General features: G+C 51.5%; 2 protein-coding genes across 17 annotated transcripts; one reads left to right on the forward strand and one right to left on the reverse strand.

Annotated features, from left to right (window-relative positions):
• Positions 1-210: 210 nt before the first annotated feature.
• Positions 211-8529, reverse strand: TMEM176B (transmembrane protein 176B). 16 transcript variants are annotated; one of them, XM_067747405.1, is made up of 8 exons: positions 8349-8524; positions 7563-7628; positions 4790-4986; positions 2883-2993; positions 2455-2511; positions 1988-2215; positions 926-1045; positions 211-524 (listed from the first exon to the last, which is right to left on the reverse strand). In XM_067747405.1, the coding sequence occupies exons 3-8, from the start codon at positions 4979-4981 to the stop codon at positions 435-437; spliced, it is 798 nt and encodes a 265-aa protein (XP_067603506.1). In that variant the 5' UTR covers positions 4982-4986; positions 7563-7628; positions 8349-8524; the 3' UTR covers positions 211-434. The 16 variants fall into 16 exon arrangements, with proteins under 16 accessions (XP_067603506.1, XP_067603504.1, XP_067603505.1 ...); XM_067747403.1 differs by having other exon boundaries at positions 7563-7674; positions 8332-8524; XM_067747404.1 differs by having other exon boundaries at positions 4790-4989; positions 8349-8522.
• Positions 8530-8670: 141 nt separating this feature from the next.
• On the forward strand, positions 8671-13597 carry TMEM176A (transmembrane protein 176A). Its single transcript, XM_067745620.1, has 8 exons — positions 8671-8737; positions 8927-9107; positions 9695-9902; positions 10382-10492; positions 11620-11676; positions 11840-12052; positions 12600-12710; positions 13295-13597. Exons 1-8 carry the CDS (start codon positions 8671-8673, stop codon positions 13334-13336), a joined length of 990 nt encoding a protein of 329 aa, XP_067601721.1. The 3' UTR covers positions 13337-13597.
• The last annotated feature ends 12280 nt before the right edge of the window (positions 13598-25877 follow it).

Here is a 25877-nt window from a genome sequence, read left to right on the forward strand (position 1 = left end):
TTAGCAGGTAAAAAGATTCTAAGTATGTAAGAGTTATTTGCACTTTACACTGAACAGAAGGAAACCATGAAAAGGAGTTTTTGCACTTGGGATATAGAGCAGAATGTAAATTAAGTCTTATTGGGACCTTGTTTCCATATGTTCCATAACTCTCATTTAATTCCACGTGTACCAACGCACCGTGCGTATCAACAAAGGGAGACTACATCCTTTCTGCACAAAATCATTTTTTGTGGTTGTTTCTGTTTAATCAGCATTGGGAAAAATGTGACAATATCTGTTCACTGAACTGAGGACCCTGGAGTGGGAATAGCGGGTGAGGGTGTTGGCGAGAGGAGGGGCAGCCTAAGGAAGCGAGTGTGAGGGACGGGGCAGTGAGGGGCCCTGGGCTACTCTGGGGGGACATGCAGGGTCCAGGCAGGGTCTTTGGCTGCTCACAGGACAACAGCTGTGCTCTTCTTCTTGTGGGGAGAGGGAGGCACTGAATTCTCCCCCCACAGCTTCTTCTCTGACTCTTCTTCATCCTGAAAAAAAAAAAAAAACAGGAGGAAAATCAATTCTTGTGAGGAAAAGGTTGGAGTAGAGTTAGCTCCATAGAACTGGAAATCAGACAAATGAAAGAAGGAGGAAAGAAAAAGGTGATGGAGGAAGGGGAGCTAGACAAGACCTAGGACGTGGGAAAGAGGGGAACGTGGGGAAATGAGAGCAAAGAAGGGTGCAGAGGCAGAAGGCGGAATTCAACCCAGGACACAGTGATGGGGTCATGCTCCCCAGACAGTGAAGGGCAGAGCGAAGCACGGGAAGAGGGCTGAGTGAGGGGGGGCGTGACCCCTGCTCAGCAGTGTTCCTGCCCCCTTGTCCTTCCCATCCCTAGAGCTCCACCAACCAGATCCGCTCCTTCCCTAGTGCCTCCCTAACAGCTCACCAGGGCCCGGGAGCTCTGGCCACAGAAGCGTCGGAGACCCATGCCCAGGGAAGCCAAGGATACAATGACCTGCAGGACACAGACGGCCAGGAGCAGACCACGGATTCCTAGGAACAAATCCTGAAGATAAAAGAAGAAAACAGTTACAGTCAGGGGTCTGCTCCTCTGCTTCTGCTGTTACTATCCTCTTGCTACCCCAGGAGGGATCAGACCCTGGCCAACTAACTACTTCCCACCAAAGCAGATTGCATCTTCCAACTATGGGGGCAGCCACTGACTCCACCCCATCTGCTTGCCTGCAATGTGACCTTACCTCCCCCCTGTGAAGAGGTGGGATCCACTGTTCCACCCCCTAGAATCTGGAAGGGCCTGGTAGTGCTTTGATCAACAAAATACAGTAGAAGTGACACTAGGTCAAGTATGGGGTGGCCCTTATTTGGCCTGGCAGCTCCCATTTCCTACCTCTTGAAATGCTCACAGTGGGATGCTCCCTGTTGGAACCTGGTTGCTGGGCTACGAGAAGCCCAAGCCACATGGAGAAGCCGTTGTAGGCTCCCTGGCTGATAGCCCCAGCTGAGCTCCCTGCTGTGTGAGTGTGTCATCTTAGTGGTCCAGCCCAGTCAAGCTCTTAGATGACTTCACCCTCAACTGACACCTGACTGCAGCTGCATGAGAAAATGCAAGTGAGGACTGCCCATGTGAGCCTAGTCAACCCACAGAATGGGAGAAGTAATAGTAAATTGCAGTGTTAAGCCAGTACATTTTGGGGTGGTATGTTATGCAGCAATAGACAACTGATAACAGCCACACACCAGGAAAGACGGAAGGGTGGTTCATGAAATGCTCGCTTCAATGTCTCCTCTTTGTCCTCATCCCCTTTGATTCAGGGAATTTTCATGCCATGAGGATCTGAACAATGGCTTCAGATTAAGTTAAAACCTCCTGAACCAAAGACCTCGGATGAGGTCGAAGCTCAGAGAGCCTACATCTCTGCCCTCAGGTGCCCCAATTCCCCAATGCACAGCTGTGACGCGTCCTGGAAGACTGACTCTCCTTTCTCACCGTCAGCATTTGCATGTAGCTTCTGCAGCGCTCCTCCCTCCACGATGAATAGGAATCGCTTCGTCTAGTCTCTTCGTACCCAAAGGTGGAGGTGTCAGGGATTAAGGAATCACACACGGAGCTGATGTCATAGAAGACAAGTCCCCAGGTTAAACTATTCACACAGAAGACAACGGCGGCCACGGCCGTGGCAATGCCAGCCAGGGTGAGCAGACTTGATATGAAGCCCTAGGAGAGAGAGGTTCAGGCTGCAGACTCCCGCTATGGGTAGCAGAGCCGTGGGGTCCCGGCCTGAAACCGGTCTCCTCTTCCCCAGCTTCCTGGCTGAGGAAACCCTCCCTACCCCTCCAGGAAAGACCTTAGGATATTTGAAACCAAAGGGGAGAAGACAGAAAAATAGGGCAGGAAAACAGAGACATAGGAGGGGGAAGAGGACAAGGTGCGGCACAGAGGATGCCCAGACTCACTGAAAGTTTGCCGCAGTGTTTCTCATGGACAATGGCCCCAACTCCTGCTGCAATGGCCTAGGAAGAGAAGACACCAGAAGAGTCCTCCAGTTGGCTGTCCTGAAATGATCTCCCATCAAACTTCTCCCAACAGGCCCCAGAACAGCCAATTTGAAGCAGGATCCAAGGAACAGGCAAAGAAACCTAGCAGATGGACAGGACTCCACCTACAACTGCCCCGCTATTCCCAGCCTTGCCTTAAAGAGAAAAACAGAGGGTGGAAGGTTTTTGCCCACCCCCTAAGGCAGCCTCCTCATAACAGAGAGCATCTGGACTCTGGGTCTGTGGCCTCTTCCCCAAATCCCTGACCCAGGTCCAAAAGGAACTTTCTTTCTCCTTGTCCATAAACACTTGCCTCCCTCAGAGCTCACAACCCCTTTCTTACTCACCACAAACCCTGCCCAAAAGGCACAGCCTGAGGCACGCAGCTGAATCCAGGGCCCCAAGCAGAGAAGCCCTCCAAGAGCACAGCTCATAGCCCCCAGCAATATCTGGGTCACCTGCAAGAGATGCGGAAAGCCACACCCCTTCCCGTGAGTCACCTGCTCCAGGAGCAGCCCCCCAGCTCCCACCTAGGTGGCTTTCCTCTCCTCTTCCTCTGCCCTGACTTCTCCGCAGCTCCGATTCTGGAAATTCTGTTCCCTTAATGTCCGTGAAGCAGCCCGTCCTGGTTCTCCCTCATCTCTCTGACTTGCCAGCCTTTTATCCTTCATTCTTTTCTAAATCCCATTTTCCCTGAATACCACAATTTGTCATCCCACCTGATGATTCCTCCTTTTTTTCCTCCTCATTTTCCCTTGGGAAGCCCGTCATCCATGATGGGCCATGATGGCCTCCTTCAGGAAAGGAGAGTGGTCAGCTGACAGCCTACAGTGGTCAGCGCCTTCAAGGTCCCTTCATCTTTCAAACTGAGGGTACAGTCTTTCGGGGTGGCTAACCAGCCAATGATTAAGCAAGGCAGTGGTTCAAGGGCCATTTTCAGCTAACACGGAACTCCTGTGATGGGCAGTCTTTGCTCCCGAGCTCCCCACTGGGCGGGCCCAGACCTCGTCAGCCCTGCCTCATGATCTGATGTCTCCCCCTGCCCAGCCCTGCTCCTGCCCTTTTCATTGCATGGATGTTACACCCCAATAAACCTTTCGCACACCCAACTCCCACTCAGCGTCTGCTTCCTGGAGGATCCAACTATCACAGCCTCTTGGACGTCACCACCTACATGTCCTGCCAGCTTCTCAGATTCATTGCGTCCAAATTCCAGACCCTACGCACACCCTCAGTGTCTGCCTCGCTGACTTCCAGGGCTCCAATTTTCCGGTCTCCTTCACTCCAAACCTCAGCATCTTCCCGGACTCCTCTCCTCCCTTGTACTCCACATCCACTCACTCCCAAGTCATGGCAACCCCATCCTCAAAGGATTTGGACTCCTCTCTTTCCTCCTCATTTCTGCTGCGACGTTGCAGGTGCAGACCCGCCATGCTTCTTACCTGGACACCTCCTGGCTGTGAGGCTGCCTGAAGTTCAGGCACCTGCTCAGAATCCCTCCACAGTCTTCCCACTATCGAAGCTGATTCAGGACAGCAGACTCCTCACCTTGTCACTCAAGGCTCTCAGCAATATGGCCCTGGTCTGTATTTCCAGTCTAATCAGCCATGAGTCCCATTCTCTGTACCCTGACAGAACTTGTCCTATGCTTTCTGGCCTCTTTGCCCTCGTTCTTGCCATTCTTTTAACTCGAAATTCCTTTTCTTCCATCTTCCACCTCTATCTGTCTAAACACGCTGCTTCTCCATTCAAGGTCTGGCTCAGATGCTTACCCCTGCAGGACGCCATCCTGCCTCCCAAGGATGTCACCTGAGCTACCTTTAATTTTAGGCATTAGTGTAGTTGCCTGATCCCTTCTGATGGACGCTGGGCACCTTCAGGTTATTACCTAGATATTCTCTCTGAAGTTTTTCCCCCAAAGTGCCCATCATATTGCCTTGCATCACAGGCCCTCTGTCCACGTGGGTTCAATCAACCTGAATGAACAGCCTCCAGGGACCCTTCCGCCCACCCCCCCCCCCCCCAGCTCCGGCTGGGACTGCTCACGTTGCACCAAAGAAGGGATCCACTATTCCTTTCCATCTAAATCTCTGTGGCGAAACTTCCCAAACGTTCTTTTCCCAAACAAGATGGGATACGAATAGTGAGTTTTCATGGGGATTCGACCCACTTTCCTTTTCCGCATCGTACTGAAGAAGGAGCGTTACCCTCCTCTGTGTCACCTTGCTAACCCACCTCTCCATCCCGCCCTTACCCCTACTGCCAGCTGTCCGTAGCTTATGCTGGCCTTGGCAGGATGGTGGGACAGGCGCTCCATCAGGGAGCTCCCAGCTTTTAGCAGTTGTGCCAAAGCAGATTCCTGATGGATGTGGATGTCGATGTGAGTGGGCTGGGACAGCGGAGAGACCACATCGACTCCATTCACAGCCAGCATGTTTTGGGTCATCCTGCCTGCTGGGGAGATGCACAGAAGTGAGGTTTGAGATCTAAGTAAGGGAAAAAGGAATACACTGCATGAGTGCAGGGAGAGAAAACAGTCTTTGAGTCAAGCCAAGTCACGGCATGTGGGATCTTAGTTCCCCAACCAGGAATCAAACCCACGGCCCCTGCCTTGGAAGCACAGAGTCTTAACCACTGGACCACCAGGGAAGTCTCTGTCACAGTGACCTTAATCTGGGATGCAAATCTGAATCACCTCTAGAGTTTTCACCATATAGACTCTTGGACCTCTTCCCAAAATGGTCAGATACAGTTTGTCTGGGTCTTGGGACTGACAAAGAAAGGAATCTGAATTATTTCAGCAACATAGTGTACATATGTACACGTAACACTTTCATATGGTTAAAAAAAAAAACAAAAGATAGAAAAGCGTATACTGCTAAAACCCACTCTCCTCTCTTTCTCTCCTAGCCAGCTAGTTGTCTTCCAGGTGGAAAAATAGTATCATTTTCTAATATATCCTACAATGACTTTTTTACATATAAAAACATGTAAAAATATTCTTTCTCTCCCTCTTTTCCCACAAATGGCAGGATAGCACACACAGTTTCTGCACAATGATTTCTTCACAGAACCATCTTTTAAAAATAATCCTACATCGGGCTTCCCTGGTGGCACAGTGGTTGAGAGTCCGCCTGCCGATGCAGGGGACACGGGTTCGTGCCCCGGTCCGGGAAGATCCCACATGCCGTGGAGCGGCTGGGCCCGTGAGCCATGGCCGCTGAGCCTGCACGTCCGGAGCCTGTGCTCCGCAACGGGAGAGGCCGCAGCGGTGAGAGGCCCACGTACCGCAAAAAAATAATAGTAATAATAATCCTACATCAGTCCATAAAATGCGTCCTCACTCGTTTTTATGGCTGCATAGTATTCCATTGTACGAATGCATCATAATTGTTTTAAGCAGTCCCCTATTTATAGACCTTTATTTTTTTTCTTACAAGCAATGTGGAATCAGCAGGTCAATGGGAATGTGTATTTGTAATTTTAAAAGGTATTTCCCTCCATGGAGCTAATTCCATGCAATTCTCGTGCAAGGGCAATTCCAAGAGTGTCCACTGCTCCTCCCCGAGACCAGCAGCAGGTGTCAGCAAACTTGCTAATCTTTTCAAACGTCTCTTGGAAAAATGACATTCCGTTGTAGATTTTAATCTTTTTTAGTCAATAAAATGCCCCCTTTTAATTGTGTATCTCAGTGACTTTTAGCAAATGTGTACATATGTGCAACCGTAACTACCGTGAAGACACAGAACATTTCTATGTTGCAAAAAGTCCCCTAAGGTCCCTTCCCCGGGAACCCCTCCAACCCTTGGCCCCCAGCAACCACCAGTCTGCTTTCTGTGACTACTCCAGTATCAGTTCTCTTATTATGAGTGAGGTTGGTCATCTTTCATACGTTTAAGAGCCTTTTTCCTCTTCTTTTGCGAGCTTTCCTTTCATATCCTATGAACTCCTCGTTACTCTGTTTTGTTTTGGTCTTTATAGGAGTTCTTCGTGTATTTGAAAAATTACCATCGGCGACACGAGTTACAGATAGTGCTTTCAATTTGTGATTTAGTTTTGACTTCATTTGTATTTTTATATAATCAAAGGTTTCAGTCATTTTTTATGATTTCTGGGTTTTATATTGTACTTAAAAGGGACTTTCCCATGTCAAGATTATAAAATAATAATTCATCCATGTTTTCTTCTAAGTGCTTTTATGTTTTCAGTTTTCACATTTAAATGTTGAGCCGTCTGGAATTTACCTTGTAAGTTGGAAAAAATGGGTCCAAGTTGGTTTTGGTTTGTCCTCTTCAGATGGTTAACTTCTAAAGAGTATATTCTGTTTACGGAATATATCATCTTTCTCCCACTGATTTAAAATGCTCCCCTGAGCAAAAATAAAATTCCCGTAGGAATCCAAGCCTATTTTAGTCTTTATATTCTGCCCATTGGTGGATCTGATGAGTCATGCAACATTACTGTAATTTTAATAATGAGTACAGAGTTTAATATTTAGTTGAGCTCTTTCATGACCTGCCCCCCCACGTTACTTTTTTCTTTCATGGCCACTTTTTTTGTTGTTGTTGTTTTTGTTTTGTTTTGGTTTGTTCGTTTGTTTTGGTTTTTGCAGTACGCGGGCCTCTCACTGTTGTGGCCTCTCCTGTTGCGGAGCACAGGCTCCGGACGCGCAGGCTCAGAGGCCATGGCTCACGGGCCCAGCCGCTCCACGGCATGTGGGATCTTCCTGGACCGGGGCGCGAACCCGTGTCCCCTGCATCGGCAGGCGGACTCTCAACCACTGCGCCACCAGGGAAGCCCCTCATGGCCACTTTTGCTAGATTACTTCTCCTTAGGCACTTTAGAATCAACTTGCCTAGCTCCAAAGGAAATCCTCTCCAGGTAATTCTCATGGACATCCTACTTATCACTGTTTAAATCATAACATTATTAATAACAATTCTAAAAACACCAGCAAGAGCAATAAGTTTAAGGCCTTCCCGTTTGTATCGTATGAACTTTACAGAGCAGTTTCACTCCTCACCTACCTGGCCTCCGTGCAGTATAAAGGACGGGTGTTTGACGATTCTGCAGACGTGCAAGGAGGTTCAGACCTGTTCGCAGACACACAAGGAAGCCCAGCCGGGATTCTGGCCAGATCTTCCTTGGGACCCAGCAATCAGCACCATATTTCAGAGTCCAGAATGTGCCTTGGGCTCCGGCTCCCTCTGAGCCCTCCGGGTACCACTGCTTCCCCCTCTCGCCTCACCCCCAGCTCCAATCCCCAGCTCAACCTAGATCTTTCTCTTCCTCTGAGCCAGGCCAGCCCCATGCAGATCCCCTTTCACGCCACCCTAACCCCAGGGTGTGGGGCTCTTCCCTGCTGCCTTGGACACTCTTCTCTGCCCAGCTCCTCCCTGTGCCCCTGAAGCTGGGGAGAGAGGGCCAGGATCCCAGCTACACCCTGGGCCCTCCGCCTTCTGCCTTGGCTATTGAAGGACCTCTCACCAGGAAACCACCCGAGCCTCAGTCACCCCACCCTCAGAATAAAGATACGAGGCACTGGGGAGGGAGAGTCCAGCCGACGCGGCCAGGCACGGGCCCCCCGACCTCCCTAGCCATTTTCCTAGTGTCACGTCCTCTATCTAGTGTATCCCTCCCTCCCAAGGAGGTCCTACAGGGACCAGGAATGGGGGGAGAATGGCATCCTGTGAGACAGGATGGGGGCTTTGGGGACTGGTCTTGGAGACTCCTCGAGAGAAAGAGAGAGGGTCCTGCACTGAGAGTCTCCTGGGACGGGTCACCTGGACTGCTCACCTGAGGGCCCTGCTCACCTGCTGTCCTCTGGGAACCAGCGGCCGAGTGGAGCAGAGCTGCCCAGAGCTGAGGCACCCGGCAGTGGGTGGGAGAGAGCAGAAGGAAGGGGTGGAGTGATGAGGGTTTGACCTTCAGCGTCTTGACTTCCCAGAAAAGAGCTGGCCCAAAGGGGCCCCTCTGGGGGCGGGGGGTTGGTCTTGAGTAGATAATCAGGCTGGCGGGAGAAGGCAGAGCGCACAGACACGCACACGCTGGCGTGTTCATCCCTACGCAGCACACACGCTGCGGTGCACACAGCACAGGCAAGTCCTTGTTCAGAAAACCCCTGCCCTGGTGGGGATGGGGGATTTTCCAGGGCTGGTCAGCTCTGCAGTCTCCTCTGTGCTCTCCAGAGCGTCGGAGCCAAGTGATCTCCCCTGGCAGCTAGAAAACCCTGGAGGGGCCCTTTGCTCCAGCTGTGTGCTGAGAAGTTGCCTCATCCTTCCCTTTCTGGAGCTCCACCAAACCCCTCTCCTTTCTGCCTGGTAATCAGCCCCCACTCAGCCATCCCCAGCCCTCCTATCACCCTCGACCGTGACTGCCGGTCCCTGAGGAGAGCAGGTGAGGCAGACCCTCAGCCCAGGCGGCCCTTTCCCAGAGACCCTTCTCACAGGGCCCCTCCCCAGAGGAGTCCACATCCTGCCCCCTCAAAGACCCCCCAGAACTTGCTGGGGAGGGAAGGACCGACCACCGTGTAGAGGACATGCATCCAGGAAGGCGGCAGGAGTGGAGGCCAGGTACAGCCTCGTCCCCGTTTGAAGTCAAGTCATTCTGGCCTTGGGCCTCCATCTGCACCCACAGCTTCATGCAGAGGGTTGGGGGGCGCAGTTTGAACAGGCAGCGTGGGGCTGAGTAGCCATTGATGGAAAGGGAGATATGTAGGGGCGGGGGGTGGGTCCCCGGGCTCAGCTGGGAAGCAGATACCTCAACAGTAGTTCAACAGGCAGCCAGGACTCTCTTCTGTCCGGCAGCCTGAGGGCTCTGGAGGGGGAGAGGCAGGGGGGAAAGCCAGGGTGAGGGCCGTGATCACACAAGCGGGCTGGGAGCAGAAAGGAGAGAGGTGAGGGCTCCAGGGCACTGCTTGGTCCAGACCCTGAGGCCGTGGGTGGAGGATGGGGAGACACAGCAGGTCTAGGGTGAAGAGGGCAGCTCCAGTGGGCTGGGCGGTGGCCACAGCCTCAGCAGACGCAGGGATCCCTCACATGACACCCCTCAAGGCAGGTCCCAGATGCTGCACTGTGACCGGGGGCCTCGCCAGCTCCCATGGAATCTGTGCAAACCTCCTGCCAACTCTTCCCCCTGACGCCCCCTTCCTCCCTCCCAGGCGGGTGTCCACCAGCTTGAAGATGGCAGATGGTGGGGACGTGGCCTCTGGGGCTCCCCAGCCCACCTGCATCAAGGTGGACATCCACCAGGAGTCGGCTCTGGCCAAGCTGCTGCTGAGTAGGTGTCCCCTGCTGCAGCCCCACGTGCCCTCGCCGCACGCCGCCTCCCGGGCCCTGGGCCACCGCCGGCTGCTGGTGGCCTCCTGGGTGAGTAGGGCGAGGACGGGCGCCCAGGCTCCCCAGACTGGGAAGGGTAAGCCCCCTCCTCTGGCTGCACGCTCTCCCAGCCAGCCTCTCTCTGAGTGGGATGCTTATGCTCTTCCTAGAGATCAAGTTCCGGCCTTTCCTTCACTTACTGGCCTCTCAGTGAAAGCTGTAGGTAGGGTGGGCTGTGGGCTGAAGGGTGCAGAGGAGCCCCTGACCATTTAAAGTCCCAGCTGGTGGAACCCGGAGTTCATCCTCTCACGGCCCAGCGTGGGCTAGCTCTCCCCTCCCCTCGCCTTCTCTCCCCTCCTGTCCTCTCCCTTCTCGTGCCCCCTCTCTTCCTCTCTTCTCTCTCTCTTCCCCTTTCATAGGGTTCTAACCTTTAGTACATGGAGTGGAAAGTCCTCAAAACTCCCCTGAGGCTTAGACGCAGACTGGGCCTGGGACCCGGGCTCCGGGTTCTTGGGTTTTTCATCTTTCAGGAGGTGCAGATCGTGCTGGGGGTGTTCAGTGGGGTCCTGGGGGGATTCCTCTTCATCTCCTACTACACCACGCTGCTTGGATCGGGAGCCCCCATCTGGACAGGGGCCGTGGTGAGTGGGGCGGGAGGACCGTGGGCAGAGGGACCCCCTATCAGAGGTGAGAGACCACCACCATCGACCCCATCAGAATGTAGACTGTTTGCAGCTGAAAAGACTCCCAGATCTCTAGGCTGACACCAGGCTTCTGCAGACGGGAAACCAGCTGAGCTAAGGGCTGGGAGAGCCACGGTCACTGGTCAGCTCTCCCGGGTCCCCGCACCGGGCTTCTCCCACCTCTTCTCCCACCTTCAGCAGCAGATCAGCTAAGGATCTAGGGCAGGACTCATCTCCAGGCACTTGCACTGAGATGGAGGGAGGCGGAGCGTGCTGGAGCGTGTGTACAAGGGAGATGTACCCCCCCCGGTGGTTTCCCATTGCCCTCTGCAGGCCCTGCACACAGGGGAAGTCCAGGGGGGCTCACCGGACAACGGCAGCTATGTCAGCAGATGGACGTGTGCCATCTGCGGCAGGAGATGGGTGGGCGGATCATAGCAGGAAGGAGGCGCCCTCTGTCCTGCCCACCCTCACAGAACAAGAGCAAAACACACATATCGATTAAGAGAGGAGCCCAAAGTAATGATCGTCATCCACCCCACGGCCGAAAACACTGAGATTAGCTACAGAACTGCCAGACAGGATTCAGATCCATCTTTCCCTTGGCATCAGCCAGACTTCCTGTCCTGGAAGACCCGCTGGGTGGGAGGCTGAGCGCTGTTGGAACGAGCGCCTGCCCTCACCCCGAGGCAGCGGACACTGATCCTGTACTGAGAGCTCCTCCAACACCCCGGACCTTCCACCCCACCGCCCTGGAGCTTTCATAAAGCACCTGGTGTTGCTTAAAAAGAGAGGGTTTTGGAGAAGGGAAGGGGGGCTTACACCCGGCTTGACCATGAGCAGTTTTGATGTCCCTAAAATAGAGGGTCCTGCAGCCTCGGGCGTTTGATTCGGCCTTCAATACCCTCACCACTGAAGACAACAGAGCTCAGCTCAAAACCTCGGGTCCACGTGAGGTGCTGTGGGGAAAGGCCAGCAGGACGGTTGGTTTTGCCTGTGGGACTTGAGGAAGGAAAAAGAAGCAGGCTGCTGGGGGTGGGGCTCGGCTGCCCCGGGCTACCCCTGCTGCTTCAATCCCTCCCCAGGCTGTGCTGGCTGGAGCTGTCGCCTTCATTTATGAGAAACGAGGTGGCACCTACTGGGTGAGTTCGGGGAAGGGTTGACACCAGCCCCGGAAGCTGGAGGCCACCCCCAGCCTGCCGCCCATCCCACGCCCCCTCCACTAGACTTCCCGCTCTTCGTCCCGGGCTGGGCTCCAGAGAGACTGAGTCTCCAAGGTCTGTCTCTGCACACTGCCCTCACCAGGCCCTGCTGAGGACCCTGCTCGCCTTGGCAGCTTTCTCCACGGCCACAGCCGCCATCATCATTGGGGCTAGAAGTTTCCATGAGTACCACCATTTTCTCTTTAATGGTATCTGTGATGTCTCCCCTTCCTGGAGGCCCACCGGGGCCCCCAGCTCTCCGAGTGCAGACGAGGGAAGGCTGCAGCTGTGCACCTCCTATGTGAACATGCTGAAGGTAGCCGGGCCGGGGAAGGCAGCAGGCGGTGGGCAGGGAGGGTCAGACAGTGGAGGAGAGTGAGGCTGTCCACCAAGAAGGGCGTGACCTGTTCTGCCCTGAGCATGTCTCCCGTCACCACAGCGTGGCAGCGAACGAAACAGAAGCGGTTCCTATGGTTGTGGGAGGTACAGATCTGTGGGAAATACAAACACTGAACTCATAATAAAGGAGCTAATACTGCAAATACGTGAAGAGCTGCGAAGTTGTTAAACGCATGTTCAAGTCTTGGGCTTGTCAGGGAACCAGACCACAGCCCAAGCCCATCGCTGCTCAGATGAGGACGCTGAGACCCGGTGACAGGGGTTACTGGCCGCTCTCTGCATGCTACACCCACTGACCCCCACCCCGGGCTCCTTCTTCAGCCTCCCCCCCACCCCGGAAGCTACCGACTTGGGGATGGGATGAATGGGGTGGAGAGTGACCCTGTGCCATGATCAGCGTGAAGACAGACCACAAATGGCAACAGTCTCTCTGGGTGCCTATAGCTTCGGTCCTCTGTCCCCAGGCCCTGTTCATAAGCATCAATGCCATGCTGTTGGGGGTCTGGGCTCTGCTGCTTCTAGCGTCTCTGGTCCCCCTGTGTCTGTGCTGCTGGAGAAAATACCGATCTAAGGAGGTGAGTGCCTAAAGCTTGTGTCTGTGTGTTTGGGGCAGCAGTGCTGTCCAGGGGAGACAGGAATGGAGAGCGGATGGTTTGGGGAGGAGAAAAGTGTCATTACAGTGAGTGTCAAGGGGCATCATTCCTGTCTTTCCACCCCAGTAGTGGCCCAGCCCAGAGACCCCCTGTCCCTGACCAAGTAACACCCAGTCCAAAGACCCTAGTGAGGGACTTCCCTGGCAATCCAGCGGTTAAGACTTCACCTTCCAATGCAGGGGGTGCTGCTGGTTCAATCCCTGGTCAGGGAGCTAAGATCCCACATGGCTCGCGGCCAAAACACTAAAACATAAAACAGAAGCAATATTGTAACAAATTCAATAAAGACTTTAAAAAAATTGGTCCACATCAAAAAAATAAAATCTGAAGAAGAGACCCTAGGAAGCTAGGGAAGTCCATGTACATGGTGGGACCTTGGGGCTCTTTGCATCAGGTACCATGAGGCTGACGGTGGATCTGATTGGCTCCAGAACTAAGCTGCCCTGTAACAGAGGATTTACACTTTCTCTCCCCCATGGGCTGTCCCACCCCTCCTTTTCCCTTAGAAAAGAGACCCTCCCTTGGAAGAAACTGCTGGGAGTGAGTGAAATTAGCCCTGCTTCTCCAGAGGACTCATGTCTCGAGCTCCACCTGGACTGGGTGTCCCAGCATCTGCCTTGTGGAAGAAGAACCAGGCCGGGAAGAGAGGCTCTCCTCTGACCCCAGTTATCCTTCCCCCATGGCCACAGCCACTGCCCTGCACCACCAACCATCAGAGCTGCTCTGGTCCATTTCCTGCTCACCTTCACCATCCTGCCTGCTTCATGTCCCTTCTTGAGCAATGATGATAATAAACTCTCGTGCTGTTGCTCCCAGTTTCTTGCTTAGGGTATTTCTCTTGGCTGGAGGGAGGCAGAGGAGAATGAGGCAACAGCAAACCTACAAAGCTCGTTCCACTCCCAACAGCCAGTCTGGGTCTAGAGTTGCCGGCCTTGAAAACAGACTCTCTTTGAGGCTGGTCCTGGGACTGTAGGCCCAAATGCCTGGGAATGAAGGATGAAAGGAAGAGAGACTCTGATCCCCACTCCCTGGTATGAATTTTGTCATACCAGGATTGCTAACCAAGGTGGAGGGGAGCGTATCATCATCTAAACCCAAAAAACGAGGAAGGGGAGCAATTACTGTGTTTCAGCCAGAGACAGAGAAACCTGATGGAGATGGTGCTTGATTTGAGCTCTCACCTTCCCAGAGAAACACAGCCAGCCTGAGATGATTCTGCAGCGAGGCATCCTGAGGAATAAATACCCAAACTACCCATTTCTACCTCTTGCTAGTTTTCCCTATTCGCCAAACCTAACAGGAAGTCATGGGACATTGGGCAATGATATGATCCGTATACGACACCCCTCTGGGGCACAGAGAAATATGGAAAGGACATCTGGAGAGGCAAACAAATGGTATCTGAAACAATTACTTTTGTTTGTGTGTGAAAAAATATGGATGAAGACTTCCCAAATTTGCTGAAAGACACAAACAGACAGACTCAAGAAGCTCAATGAACCCTTAACAGAACCAGCTCAAAGAAGTACAAGCCTAGATATATCATAATCAAACTGCTAAAAACTAAAGACAAAGCCTTGAAAATAGCCAAACAAAAATGACCCATTACCTATAGAGAAGGGTAATCCAATGACTGTGGTTTCTCATCAGAAACTGTGATGGCCAGAGAAAGTGGCACCACGCTTTTTTAAATCATTAAATATAAGCACAATATTGTACAGCAACATTTTAGTGTGACTAAAAACAGAGCTGGCACAAGGGAGTCTGGGGGTGATGGTCTGTTCTTTATCCTGATCATGGTACTGGTTACAAGAATCTATACATGTATTAAAACTCACAGACCTGTACACAGAAAAACAAAGGACAGTTTTACTATCATAATAACTCATAATGATACGGAGATAAATTTAGGATTATTTGTCCATCCCTATCTCAACACCTCCAAGTCATTTCCAGATGTGTACATTCATTTTCCCCCTCAAAATAAGAGCCTCTTTGATGCAAGCCTGTGATTGTAGCTGTACTTTATATATATATTTTTTGTTGTTGTTGTTGTTTTGTTCTGTTTTGTTTTGTTTTGGTTGCGTTGGGTCTTTGTTGCTGTGCATGGATTTTCTCTAGTTGCGGTGAGCAGGGGCTACTCTTTGTTGTGGTGCGAGGGCTTCTCATTGCAGTGGCTTCTCTTGTTGCAGAGCACAGGCTCTAGGAGTGTGGGCTTCAGTAGTTGTGTCACAGGCTCAGTAGTTGTGGCGCACGGGCTTAGTTGCTCCATGGCATGTGGGATCTTCCCAGACCAGGGCTCGAACCCATGTCCCCTGCATTGGCAGGCAGATTCTTAACCACTGCACCACCAGGGAAGCCCTGTATTTTCAAATAAACAAATTGCTTTTGAAAAAATTTTTTTAAACAAAAGGCAGGGCTGGCAAGATACCTGATTTCCTACAGAAGAGAAAACCGAAGATCCAGGACTCTCTGAAGCTGTTCGGAATGAGGGAGGGTAATCAACGGGGATGGAAGCTGAGGAAGAGCTCTGGGGGGGGGGGGGGGGACTTGGGAAGGGGTCAGTCCCAGAGACTCAAATCTGCCAGATGCAATAAACAAAGGAGGTTGCCACATTCTGACAGTAAAAGATCACTTCTGAGCAAAAGGGCAAACTGAGTTGACATTCATTTAACTGAATAAAGAATGGAAAGAATTTACATCTAGTCAAAGCCCTAAAATGACTGAATTTGGAAACAATGTAGAAGAGAAATTCATACCATCTTTAGCTTGAGAAAGAAAGTCATCCACCACGGTCTTTATCTCAGATTTATCCTGCAAATATTTCTTAGGACAATATGTTTTTTAAACTTAGTAATTAACAGGCTCCAAAACAGAATTAAAACAAGATTGAATTTAAATTCAAATGCCTGCTTCCCTATCTGAATTCCACCCCTCCCCCCACCCCCCACCCCCGCACAAGCCAGCTTGATGTAATTAACTCCGCTACCTAGTGGCTACAAAAAGTGTTCTTCAGGAGAAACCAGAAAATTAATTTTTTTACACAATTCTTTGAAAATTGTCAATGTATTACTGAACAAATATCTACTAATCCCTCCCATGTGGCAGGCACTGTGGGTCCCGGGAAGGGAACTGTGAACAGTGCGACATCCTTGCCTAACCCAGGTGACCTTGAGGAGTGAGGGCCAAGGAGGCAGGACATCTTCCCCGTCCCCCAACAGGCATAAACCTGCCACCTGTTCTGCTTGAGGCAGTTGGTTAGAATCGTGCCATTACATGCCCTCGAATCCAGAATTAGAGGGCAGATGGGAGGTTTCCTACTGCTCCACCACCTCCAGTTTTCTCCCTGTCCCACCTCATCTGCTCCAGGGACCCACAGTTCAGGAACCAGATATCCCAGTTCTGAGCTGGAGTCAGCCCCTGTTACAGCCCACCCTGCCTGAGCGTCCATACAGGTGGTAGCTCGGTCCTGGCCCACTGGGACACAGGCCTGCCCATCCACTGGGAAGACCTTCCACACTCACAAGAATGGTGGGGACACGGTCCACGGAAAATCTCTTCTTGGAAACTTGGGCTCCATGGTAGAAGGACCCCGGAAGTGGCCTCTCCCTCCCCTACCCGGCCAAGCCTGGGGTCCCAGAAGAACCTGCCTGCCCCACAGCGGAAGCAGTGTGACCCAGGGCCCAAAGAAGATGCCCTGAAGCACAGCTCCAAGCCTCCAGCACAATCTGGTCACCTTCAGCACAATAGACAAGAAGGATTTCTTAAACAAGACACCAAAAGCTCCAGCCATAAGAAAAGACTGATACATTTAAATGCATTAAAATTAGAGACTTCTGGGCTTCCCTGGTGGCGCAGTGGTTGAGAGTCCGCCTGTCAATGCAGGGGACACGGGTTCGTGCCCCGGTCTGGGAGGATCCCACATGCCGTGGGGCGGCTGGGCCCGTGAGCCATGGCCGCTGAGCCTGCGCGTCCGGAGCCTTTGCTCCGCAACGGGAGAGGCCACAGCAGTGAGAGGCCCGCATACCGCAAAAAAAATAAAAATAAAAAATAAGTGAGAGATATTTAAAGTTTACTCTTGAGTTTGCACAAGATATCCTCACTCCTGACCACTATGAGTGACAGAAACTATCCCAGCTTTCCGGTGGTTTCAGAAGAGAACCGTGGCTCTCCATGGAAAGGCCTCCGTGGCATAAGCTGAGAACAGCCAGGAGAGAGTGGATATCGGGTGTCTCTCGTGGCCCAGTGACTTTGCCGTGCCCGGCCCAGGAGTGGGTCTGGACTGCCTTGGTTGCCAGTATGACTTTTCTGGTTGAAAAAGATGAAACCGGAAGAAAGGAGGTGATGTTCTTACGGATGTGAACACTTTCCTTCCTCCGTGCTCAGAGTCACAGACCTAGACCTGGTCAGTGGACAAGAAACCAGGATTCCTAAGAGTGCTGACGTTCTTCTTGCCCCTCCAGGTGTCCTCTCCACCCTGCTTGCCTGGCAGCCTGGCCTCCATGGGCCGCATTTGGAGGCTCCCTTGTGCCATAGCGCGGGTTGGCTTCAGCCTATAGGTGGCCCTGGCAGGCGAAGGTGATCAAAGTATTTGGTCCCCTGGCTTCCTCTGTGCCAGACCCCAGTTTGGCATGGCAGCGTCCTACCAAGGGCCACAGCTCTTGTCAGGTGGCTCTGTCCTACAAGTCTCAGCTTGTTCTAGGAACATGCCAGATTAAAGGAACCAGAGAAGCTCATCAAGAGATTACCTGAGGGGGCTTCCCTGGTGGCGCAGTGGTTGAGAGTCCGCCTGCCGATGCAGGGGACACGGGTTCGTGCCCCGGTCCGGGAAGATCCCACATGCCGCGGAGCGGCTGGGCCCGTGAGCCATGGCCGCTGAGCCTGCGCGTCCGGAGCCTGTGCTCCGCAGCGGGAGAGGCCACAACAGTGAGAGGCCCGCGTACCGCAAAAAAATAAAATAAAATAAATAAAAAAGAGATTACCTGAGACCAGATTAAAGGAGTGCAGGCACTGCACTCACCCTAACCCTATCAACAACCCCATCCTTGAACCATTGTTATAAAACTCCTCACCAAACCCTCCTGGGTTGGGACACACAGTTTTGAGGGGCAGGAACCCTCTGTGTTCCCCTTTGCCTGGCAGAACAATAAAGCTATCGTTTTCTACTTCACCCAGAACTCTGTCTCCAAGATTCGATTCAGCCCCGGTGCACAGAGGCCAAGTTCTCGGCATCAATACCAGGAGGAGTGGAGAGCAGGCAGTAGATGAAGGAGCTGCTTGGGCATAGAACTGGCTGGTGTGCTGGAGGGGCTGGGAGGCCAAGAAGTCCAGGTCTGGCAGGACTGTCAGATGCCCAGCTGGAGGGTGCAAGGAAGGGGCATTCCCATGATAAGGGAGCTATAGGTCTGAAACTCCAAATAGTAGAAACTAAAGATAGGCGCTTAATAACCATTTTAAAGACATTGGTGGAATGGCATAAGCCGTGAGTACAGATAAACTGCATGTGGGGAAGTAGACCAGTGAGCAATAATTATCTGCTGAACATTTCTTCAGCACTGGCTGCACGCCAGGCACTAACCCAAGTATTTTACGGTGATTGAATGCCTTTGCCTCATTTATTATAATCCTCACAGCAACCCTTGTGAGGCACTGACTAGTGTGATCCTCATTTTACAAACAGGAAACGAAGGTTCAGAGAAGTCAAGTAACTTGCCGAAGGTCACACCGCTAGGAAATGTCATCACGGAGAGTTGAATCCAGAGAGTCTGACTCCTGACCCTGGGCTTTTTGTTAATCATTTCACCGAATGAGCTCCTCGGCTGCTCAATCTATACTAGAGTTTTATATTTTTTCTTCATGTTGTTTACCCCCAAGGACTGGTAGGTCTGAAAGATAACACTAGAATTAACTGCTCTATGCCTGCAGACTCTGAGTTTTCCAATCTGTACGTGTTCCTGAAAGAGCCTGGGACTTTGCCCCCATACCCACGAGTGAGAAAGAAAACCGAGGGAAGTAATGCTTTGACTAATGCAGAATCGTCTCCTAACTCCATTCCAGATGATTTGCATTTCAAATCAAGTAACCAGCCGTTCGGAAAATTCAGTCTGGGGGTGTGACTTGCGCAGTGAGAGGTGAAAATGCAAAAACATGTCTGTTTTCCCCGTTTCAAACATTTTATTGGCTTCTCATGGTCTCCGAGATAAAGTCCACATTCCCTGCACGTCCGGCCCTTGCCTACCTCTCTGGCATTTTTACTGGCTGTACCAACTGCTCCCTCAGCAATACAGACAACATCGCTGGGCAGCTGCCCACTCCTAAACACCACCAAGGGAGCCTCTGCCTTTCCCCCTGGCATCTTACTAGGAAAATTTTCAAACACACAGAAAAGTTGGGGGGAAAATTTACATGTACCCATGACTCAGACTCTACGATTAATATTTTGCTATGTTTGCTTTGTCACATACCTGTCCACCTCTCCATCCCTTTTTGCATTTTGTCTTTTATGCATTTTAAGGGAAGTTGCAGACATCTGTACCCGTCCCCTTAAATACTTCAGCACACATATCATTAACTAGAGTTCCATATTTGTTTTCAGTTCTTTTTTCCCCGCTTTGAGGTAGAAGAGCCCAGACCTTGCTTCTTCGAGCAAGTGTCAGAGCCCCACAGCTGAGAAGCCTTTTCTACCCTGGGTGCTCACAGATCTCCCATGTCTTGGAGCCTACGAAAAACACCGGCTCGTCGGCTCCTACAGTTCTAGAGAAGCCTTGGATTGTGTGCAAAGCGAAGGCAGCCTGCTAACGGGCCTGACCGCCCACGCAGGGCAGAGGCCACTCTGCTCATGCGTGAAGTCGGCGCCATCCCTGGGGCGGGGGGGGGGCGGGGACCAGCTCACTCCTGCCCCCGTGAGGAGCCTTGTCACGTGTGGCACCACCAAGCCGTCCTTCCGGTGCCCCACGCAGCCCCCGCTGGAGAGGGTCCCTTCCTCTTCCAGACGGGACCCAGAACTGTCAGAGGAAGCCTCCAGTGCGTGGAATCTGGGTTTACCCTGGACAGATTCCGATAGCTTACAATCAGAGATTAAGCACCTGTTTAGGTGCAAAAATCTTTACCAGAAAAAGCAAAAATTTCCAGCTTATGCCCTACCTTCTAGGTTAAGTTATAATGCCATTGAGGTGGCGAAAGATATCCTCTAGGTATAATATTTGTCTGAAGGTTTTTTTAGGTAGGTGTGAGCAAAGGCGTCTGCTCACTAGCAGTACGCCTTCTTCTCCCACACGCCCATCCTGGCATAGACACAAAAGTTCCTTTCCTGAAAGAGACACGGAAGGGCTACCTACACAGATGAAGGGGGCTCAGCAGATGCCTCTTGTAAGGGAGGTGCTCACCTGCCCCTTACAGGACTGAATACCACCCTGTCGCAGGGAACGGGGATGGCTGCAAGTTTGGGGGCCAGAGAGACCCAGGTGCAAATCCCAGTCCTGCCACTGACCAGCAGCGCAGCCTCAGGGATGATGCCTGTTTGCAGGGCCACCTCTAGGGTTCCTCGAGGCCATGCACAGCGCCCCTGGCACAGTGGCACCTGGGCCTGCGTGAGTGGTGGGCGTGGTGGGGGGTGTTCACTCCTCAGTGAAACCCAGAACCTCCCACGTTAATGTGGAAGGGACCCTCCTCACTGAAGAGACAAGCTGGCCGGTGGCCTCAGTTTACCCCCTGAATGTCACCTCCTCTGGGTCCCCTGCCTGCACCTCCCTTTAACAAGCACGCCCAGCCTAACCCTCAAAATCTGTAAAACAAGATTCTACCGGGTCCTAGTGGGGAACAAATCAAAGGGATGACAAGGATGAGCCTGGCCCGGGGAGCTGGGTTGTGGCTCCCTCATAGCCAGGGCTGGCGAAGCCTGTCTCACTCTGTACCCTCAGGGCCCAACTCCAACCCCACCCTGAGAGCTTGATACTCTCTCTGTTAATCTGAGCTGGAATATTACTCAGCCATGAAAAGGAACAAACTAGTGCCATTTGCAGAGACGTGGATGGACCTAGACATTGTCGTACAGAGTGAAGTAAGTCAGAAAGAGAAAAACAAATACCGTATAATATTGCTTGTATGAGGAACCTAGAAAAATGGTAGAGATGAACTTACTTGCAAATTAGAGAAAGAGTCACAGATGTAGAGACCAAACTTATGGTTACCAAGGGGAGAAGCGGGGGAGGGTTGAATTGGGAGATTGGGATTGACACATATACACAACTATGTATGAAACAGATAACTAACGAGAACCTACTGTATAGCACAGAAGGTTCTCTACATTGCGTAGAGGGAACTCTACTCAGTGCTCTGGGGTGACCTAAATGGGAAGGAAATCTAAAAGAGAGTGGATATATGTATACGTATTACTGATTCAATTTGTTGTACAGCAAGAAACTAACACAACATTGTAGAGCGACTATACTGCAATAAAAAATTAATAATAAAAAAATAAAAAACCTGAGCTACAGGCCTGGGCCTCATTCATGCCTCCACTGATGTGGATAATGTATGATAATAGATGTTTTCCTTTTCTTGCTGTTTATTAAATCCTACAGCTTCCAGCAGGAAGGCGGAGAGGGAGCGGAGAAGACATGCCCGGCCGCAACTTCAGTGGCCGAGGAGCCTGTCAAGGGCTCCCGCAGGCTGCAGACTGGAATGTTGGTTTGTTCCTTTTCATGGCTGAGTAATATTCCAGCTCAGATTAACAGAGTATCAAGCTCTCAGGGTGGGGTTGGAGATGGGCCCTGAGGGTACAGAGTGAGACAGGCTTCGCCAGCCCTGGCTCTGAGGGGGACACAACCCAGCTCCCTGGGCCAGGTTCATCCTCGTCATGCCTTTGATTTGGCCCCGACGGCTTCCTGTGGCCACTGCCTTTCTTCTACAGCAAACATCAACCGGCTCAGAGCAGCTTCTTCAATCCTGCTCCCTTCGATCAGTCCCCAACCTGCCTCCAGACCCAGGGGCTGTAACATTGAAAGTGGGCATCTGCTTTGAGGGAAATAAGGCTTTGTCCAGCACTCCAGCAAACGGGGAGTTGTATAAAAACAATGGGGTTGGAGAGCATCCTTAAGAGTAAGAAATAGGAGTCGGCAAGGGTTACGCCCAGAACCAGGCACCTGAGACTTTGGCCCCAATTGATGTTACATATTTGCTGCTGTCACCCATCTTCCCAGAGCTTCTTTTCCTGATCCCTGACCTGGATCCCTCTGCCATTCAGCCTTGCCCCTTTATCTTATCAACCCTGTTCATCTACCTTCAGTGGGCTAGCCTGATTGCCCTCCGCCCTGTCCCCGTGACCTGCCCTTCCTTGGCCTTCTAAAGGCAGGTCTAAATCTTGTCCTTATGAAGCCAGCAGCAGGAACATGAATTGCAGAGTCCAGCATAAAGTGAAAATGTGGGACCCCTTTTGCAAAAGTTAAGAACTTCAAGACAGCAGTAGTAGAGCATTAAACTGCGGGCAGGGCCCTTCCTAGTGTGGAGCCTGGCAGACCCCACAGGTTGCACGTCCTCGAAGCCCGAGCTGACTCACACCATCCTCAGCTGTCCTTGCCCCAAGGGGCCCACCCCAGACCCCGGCCATGTGGCCATATTAATAGTAACCTGGTTGAGGGACTACATCAAAGGAAAATGTTTCTGCTCAGCAAAAGAAGTAATCAACCAAATGAAAAGGCAACTTACAGAATGGGAGAAAATATCTACAAATCATATATCTGAGAAGGGGTCAATATCCAAAATATATAAAGAACTCATACAGGCTTCCCTGGTGGCGCAGTGGTTAAGAATCCACCTGCCAATGCAAGGGACATGGGTTCGAGCCCTGGTCTGGGAAGATCCCACATGCTGCGGAGCAACTAAGCCCGTGAGCCACAACTACTGAGCCCGCGTCCCACAACTACTGAAGCCTGCGTGCTTACAGCCCATGCTCCTCAACAGGAGAAGCCACTGCGATGAGAAGCCCGTGCACCACAACGAAGAGTAGCCCCTGCTCGCCGCAACTAGAGAAAGCCCACATGCAGCAACGAAGACCCAACGCAGCCAAAAATAAATAAATAAACTTTTAAAAAAAGAACTCATACAACTGAAAAACAACAACGAAGACCCAACGCAGCCAAAAATAAATAAATAAACTTTTAAAAAAAGAACTCATACAACTGAATAACAACAACAAAATTAACACTCGGACTGAAAAATGGGCAGAGAAACGGAATAGGCATTTTTTCCAAAGAAGACATAGAGGTGGCCAACAGGTGCATGAAAACACGCTCAGCATCACTAATCATCAGGGAAATGCAAATCAAAGGCAAAATGAGGTATCACCTCACACCTCTTAGAATGGCGTCGTCAAAAAGACAAGTGGGGGCTTCCCTGGTGGCGCAGTGGTTGAGAGTCCGCCTGCCGATGCAGGGGACGCGGGTTCGTGCCCCGGTCCGGGAAGATCCCACATGCCGTGGAGCGGCTGGGCCCGTGAGCCATGGCCGCTGAGCCTGCGCGTCCGGAGCCTGTGCTCCGCAGCGGGAGAGGCCACAACAGTGAGAGGCCCGCGTACCGGAAAAAAAAAACAAAAAACAGACAAGTGGTAAGAAGTGTTAGGGAAGGTGTGGAGAGAAGGGAACCCTCCGACACTGTGGGCGGGGATGTGAGTTGGTGCAGCCACTATGGAGAACAGTATGGAGTTTCCTCAAAAGATTAAAAATAGAACTCCCATATGACCCAGCAATCCCACTTCTGAGTATATTTTCAAAGGAAATGAAAACAGGATGTGCACTCCCAGGTTCACTGCAGCATTATTCACAATAGCCAAGGAATGGAAACAACCTAGGGGTCCACTGACAGATGAACGGATACAGAAAATGTGGTGTATGTTTATACACTGGAATATTATTCAGCCATGAGAAAGGAGGAAATCCTGCCACTCGTGACAACATGGGTGGACCTTGAGGGCATTATGCTGTGTGAAATAAGTCTGACAGAGAAAGACAAATACTATGCGATCCCACTTTTATGTAGAATCTTTAAAAAAAGCCAAACGTGTAGAAATATAGAGTAGAATGGTGGCTATCAGGGGCTGGGGCATGAGGGAAATGAGGAGATGTTGGTCAAAGAATACAAACCTCCAGTTAGAAAATGAATAAGCTCTGGGCATCTAGTGCACAGCATGGTGGTTACTGATACCGTGCTGTATACGTGAAGGTTGGTAAGAGAGCAGATCTTAAATGTTCTCACCAGGAAAGAGAAATGGTCATTATGTGACATGATGGGGGCATCAGCTGACACTACAGCTGGTCAGTTGTCATACTGCAATACGTAAGTGTATCAGATCAACACATTCTATGCCTTAAACTTACCCGCTGTTGTAGGTCAATTATATCTCAATAAAGCTAGAAGCGTAATCTAGTCGCAACTTCACCATGTCTTTTCCTTAGAATGCCACACAGCAATCCGTCAAGACTTTTCTAACCTCTGGGTTCTAACATCTCTTCTGTGCCCCTTGTGTCCGCATGATCTGTTCATTCATGCGCTCTGAAAACAAACCTCGAGCCCCTGCCGTATGCCAGGCCCTGTGTTGGTCTCTGTATATTTGAAGAAATTAAGACACAGTCCCTGAGCTCAAGGAAGCAGATAAGAAGAGACAGACCTGTGAACAGAGAGTTACGAGCAGTGAAGGAAGGCCATGGGGGAATGGAAAAGGGGTTGAAAGAGGGGCCTTGGCATTGAGCCTTGAAGGAAGGAGCTCGGTGAGTGAACAAGGAGAGTGAGAGAGAGCTTTCAGACAAGGGAACGATGTGGACCAAGCCCAGGAGGCCCCGTGGGCCTGGCCTGGTTGGGAATGGCTGGAGCACGGGGCCAGGTGATGGCAAATTAGAGGGAAAGGGATATTCCAAGAACAAAAGGAAGGTCAGGGCTGGGCTGGAAAGGGTGTTTAATGCCAACTCAATAGTATGAGTGTTATCCAATAGGCAACAGTATCCCACCAACGCGGGGAAGGCCCGTGGTCAGATTTATTCTTGCAAAAGCATGAAGGCCAGATGGGAGAGACCCCAGCGGAGAGTCAGGGAGTTTGGATGCTATTGTATAATAGCATCCAATAGCAATAATAATAATTTCCAGGTACAAATCATGAGGGTTTAAATATAGACCAATGGTTCTCAACAGGAGGGCAATTTTGCCCCTCAGGAAAGACTTGTCAATGTCAGAAGACATTTTTATTTGTCACAACGGGAGCGGGGTGGGTGCTACTGGCATCTAGTGAGTGAGTAAAGGCCAGGGATTCTGCTAAACACCCTACGATGCACAGGACAGCCACATAACAAAGAGCGACCAGGCTCGAAATATCAGTGGTGCCAGGGCCCCTGATGAAAACGGTAGAATTTTCTCCTTGTGAACCAGTCTTCCCTAATCAGGGATGCAACCCATGACGGTGGCTTCAGTAGCCTAGAGAGCTCATCAGGCGACTTCGGTGGTGCGGCACCTGCGGAACTATTTCTTTCTCCCGGTTCTACAGAAACACTCACGCTCTCTAGACTATCGCAAATTATCTCTGATGTGTTGTGACTTTTCCAGAAACAAAATATCAAGAGTTAGCAATGGGGAAGCTGTGAGCTGTGACCTCTGGCCCACTAACCACAGACACTGGATCCATCCTCACCTGTCACGCTGCCCCTCCCCAAGACTGGATAATCTGTCCCCTACAACACGGTCGTCCGCAAGGCCATCATTTCTGCCCCTTTAAGGGAGGCAGGCAGCCCAGAACTTCAAGGACACAATCTTTGCCCAAGTGTTATCTGTAACTCTCACCAATCATTAACACCAAGAGGGGAGGAACCACACCTCAGAAATCAAGGTCACGTACAGGAGGGACCAGCAGCCAGACAGAGACTGTGGTGAGCTGGGAAAACAGAGCAGGAAGCCAGGTAGCAGAGCCCAAATCCCAGAATTCCACACCTCACCACCCTTGGCCCCACGTGAACAGCCATAGCTTCACCCGACACCTCTGCCGGCCCCATTCTTTTCTCTTTCCTTGGGGTGGTTCTTAAAGACGTTTGTCTCCACGGTCTCCATGGC

The sequence above is a fragment of the Pseudorca crassidens genome, chromosome 8, assembly GCF_039906515.1.
Source record: "Pseudorca crassidens isolate mPseCra1 chromosome 8, mPseCra1.hap1, whole genome shotgun sequence".
Taxonomy (NCBI): domain Eukaryota; kingdom Metazoa; phylum Chordata; class Mammalia; order Artiodactyla; family Delphinidae; genus Pseudorca; species Pseudorca crassidens.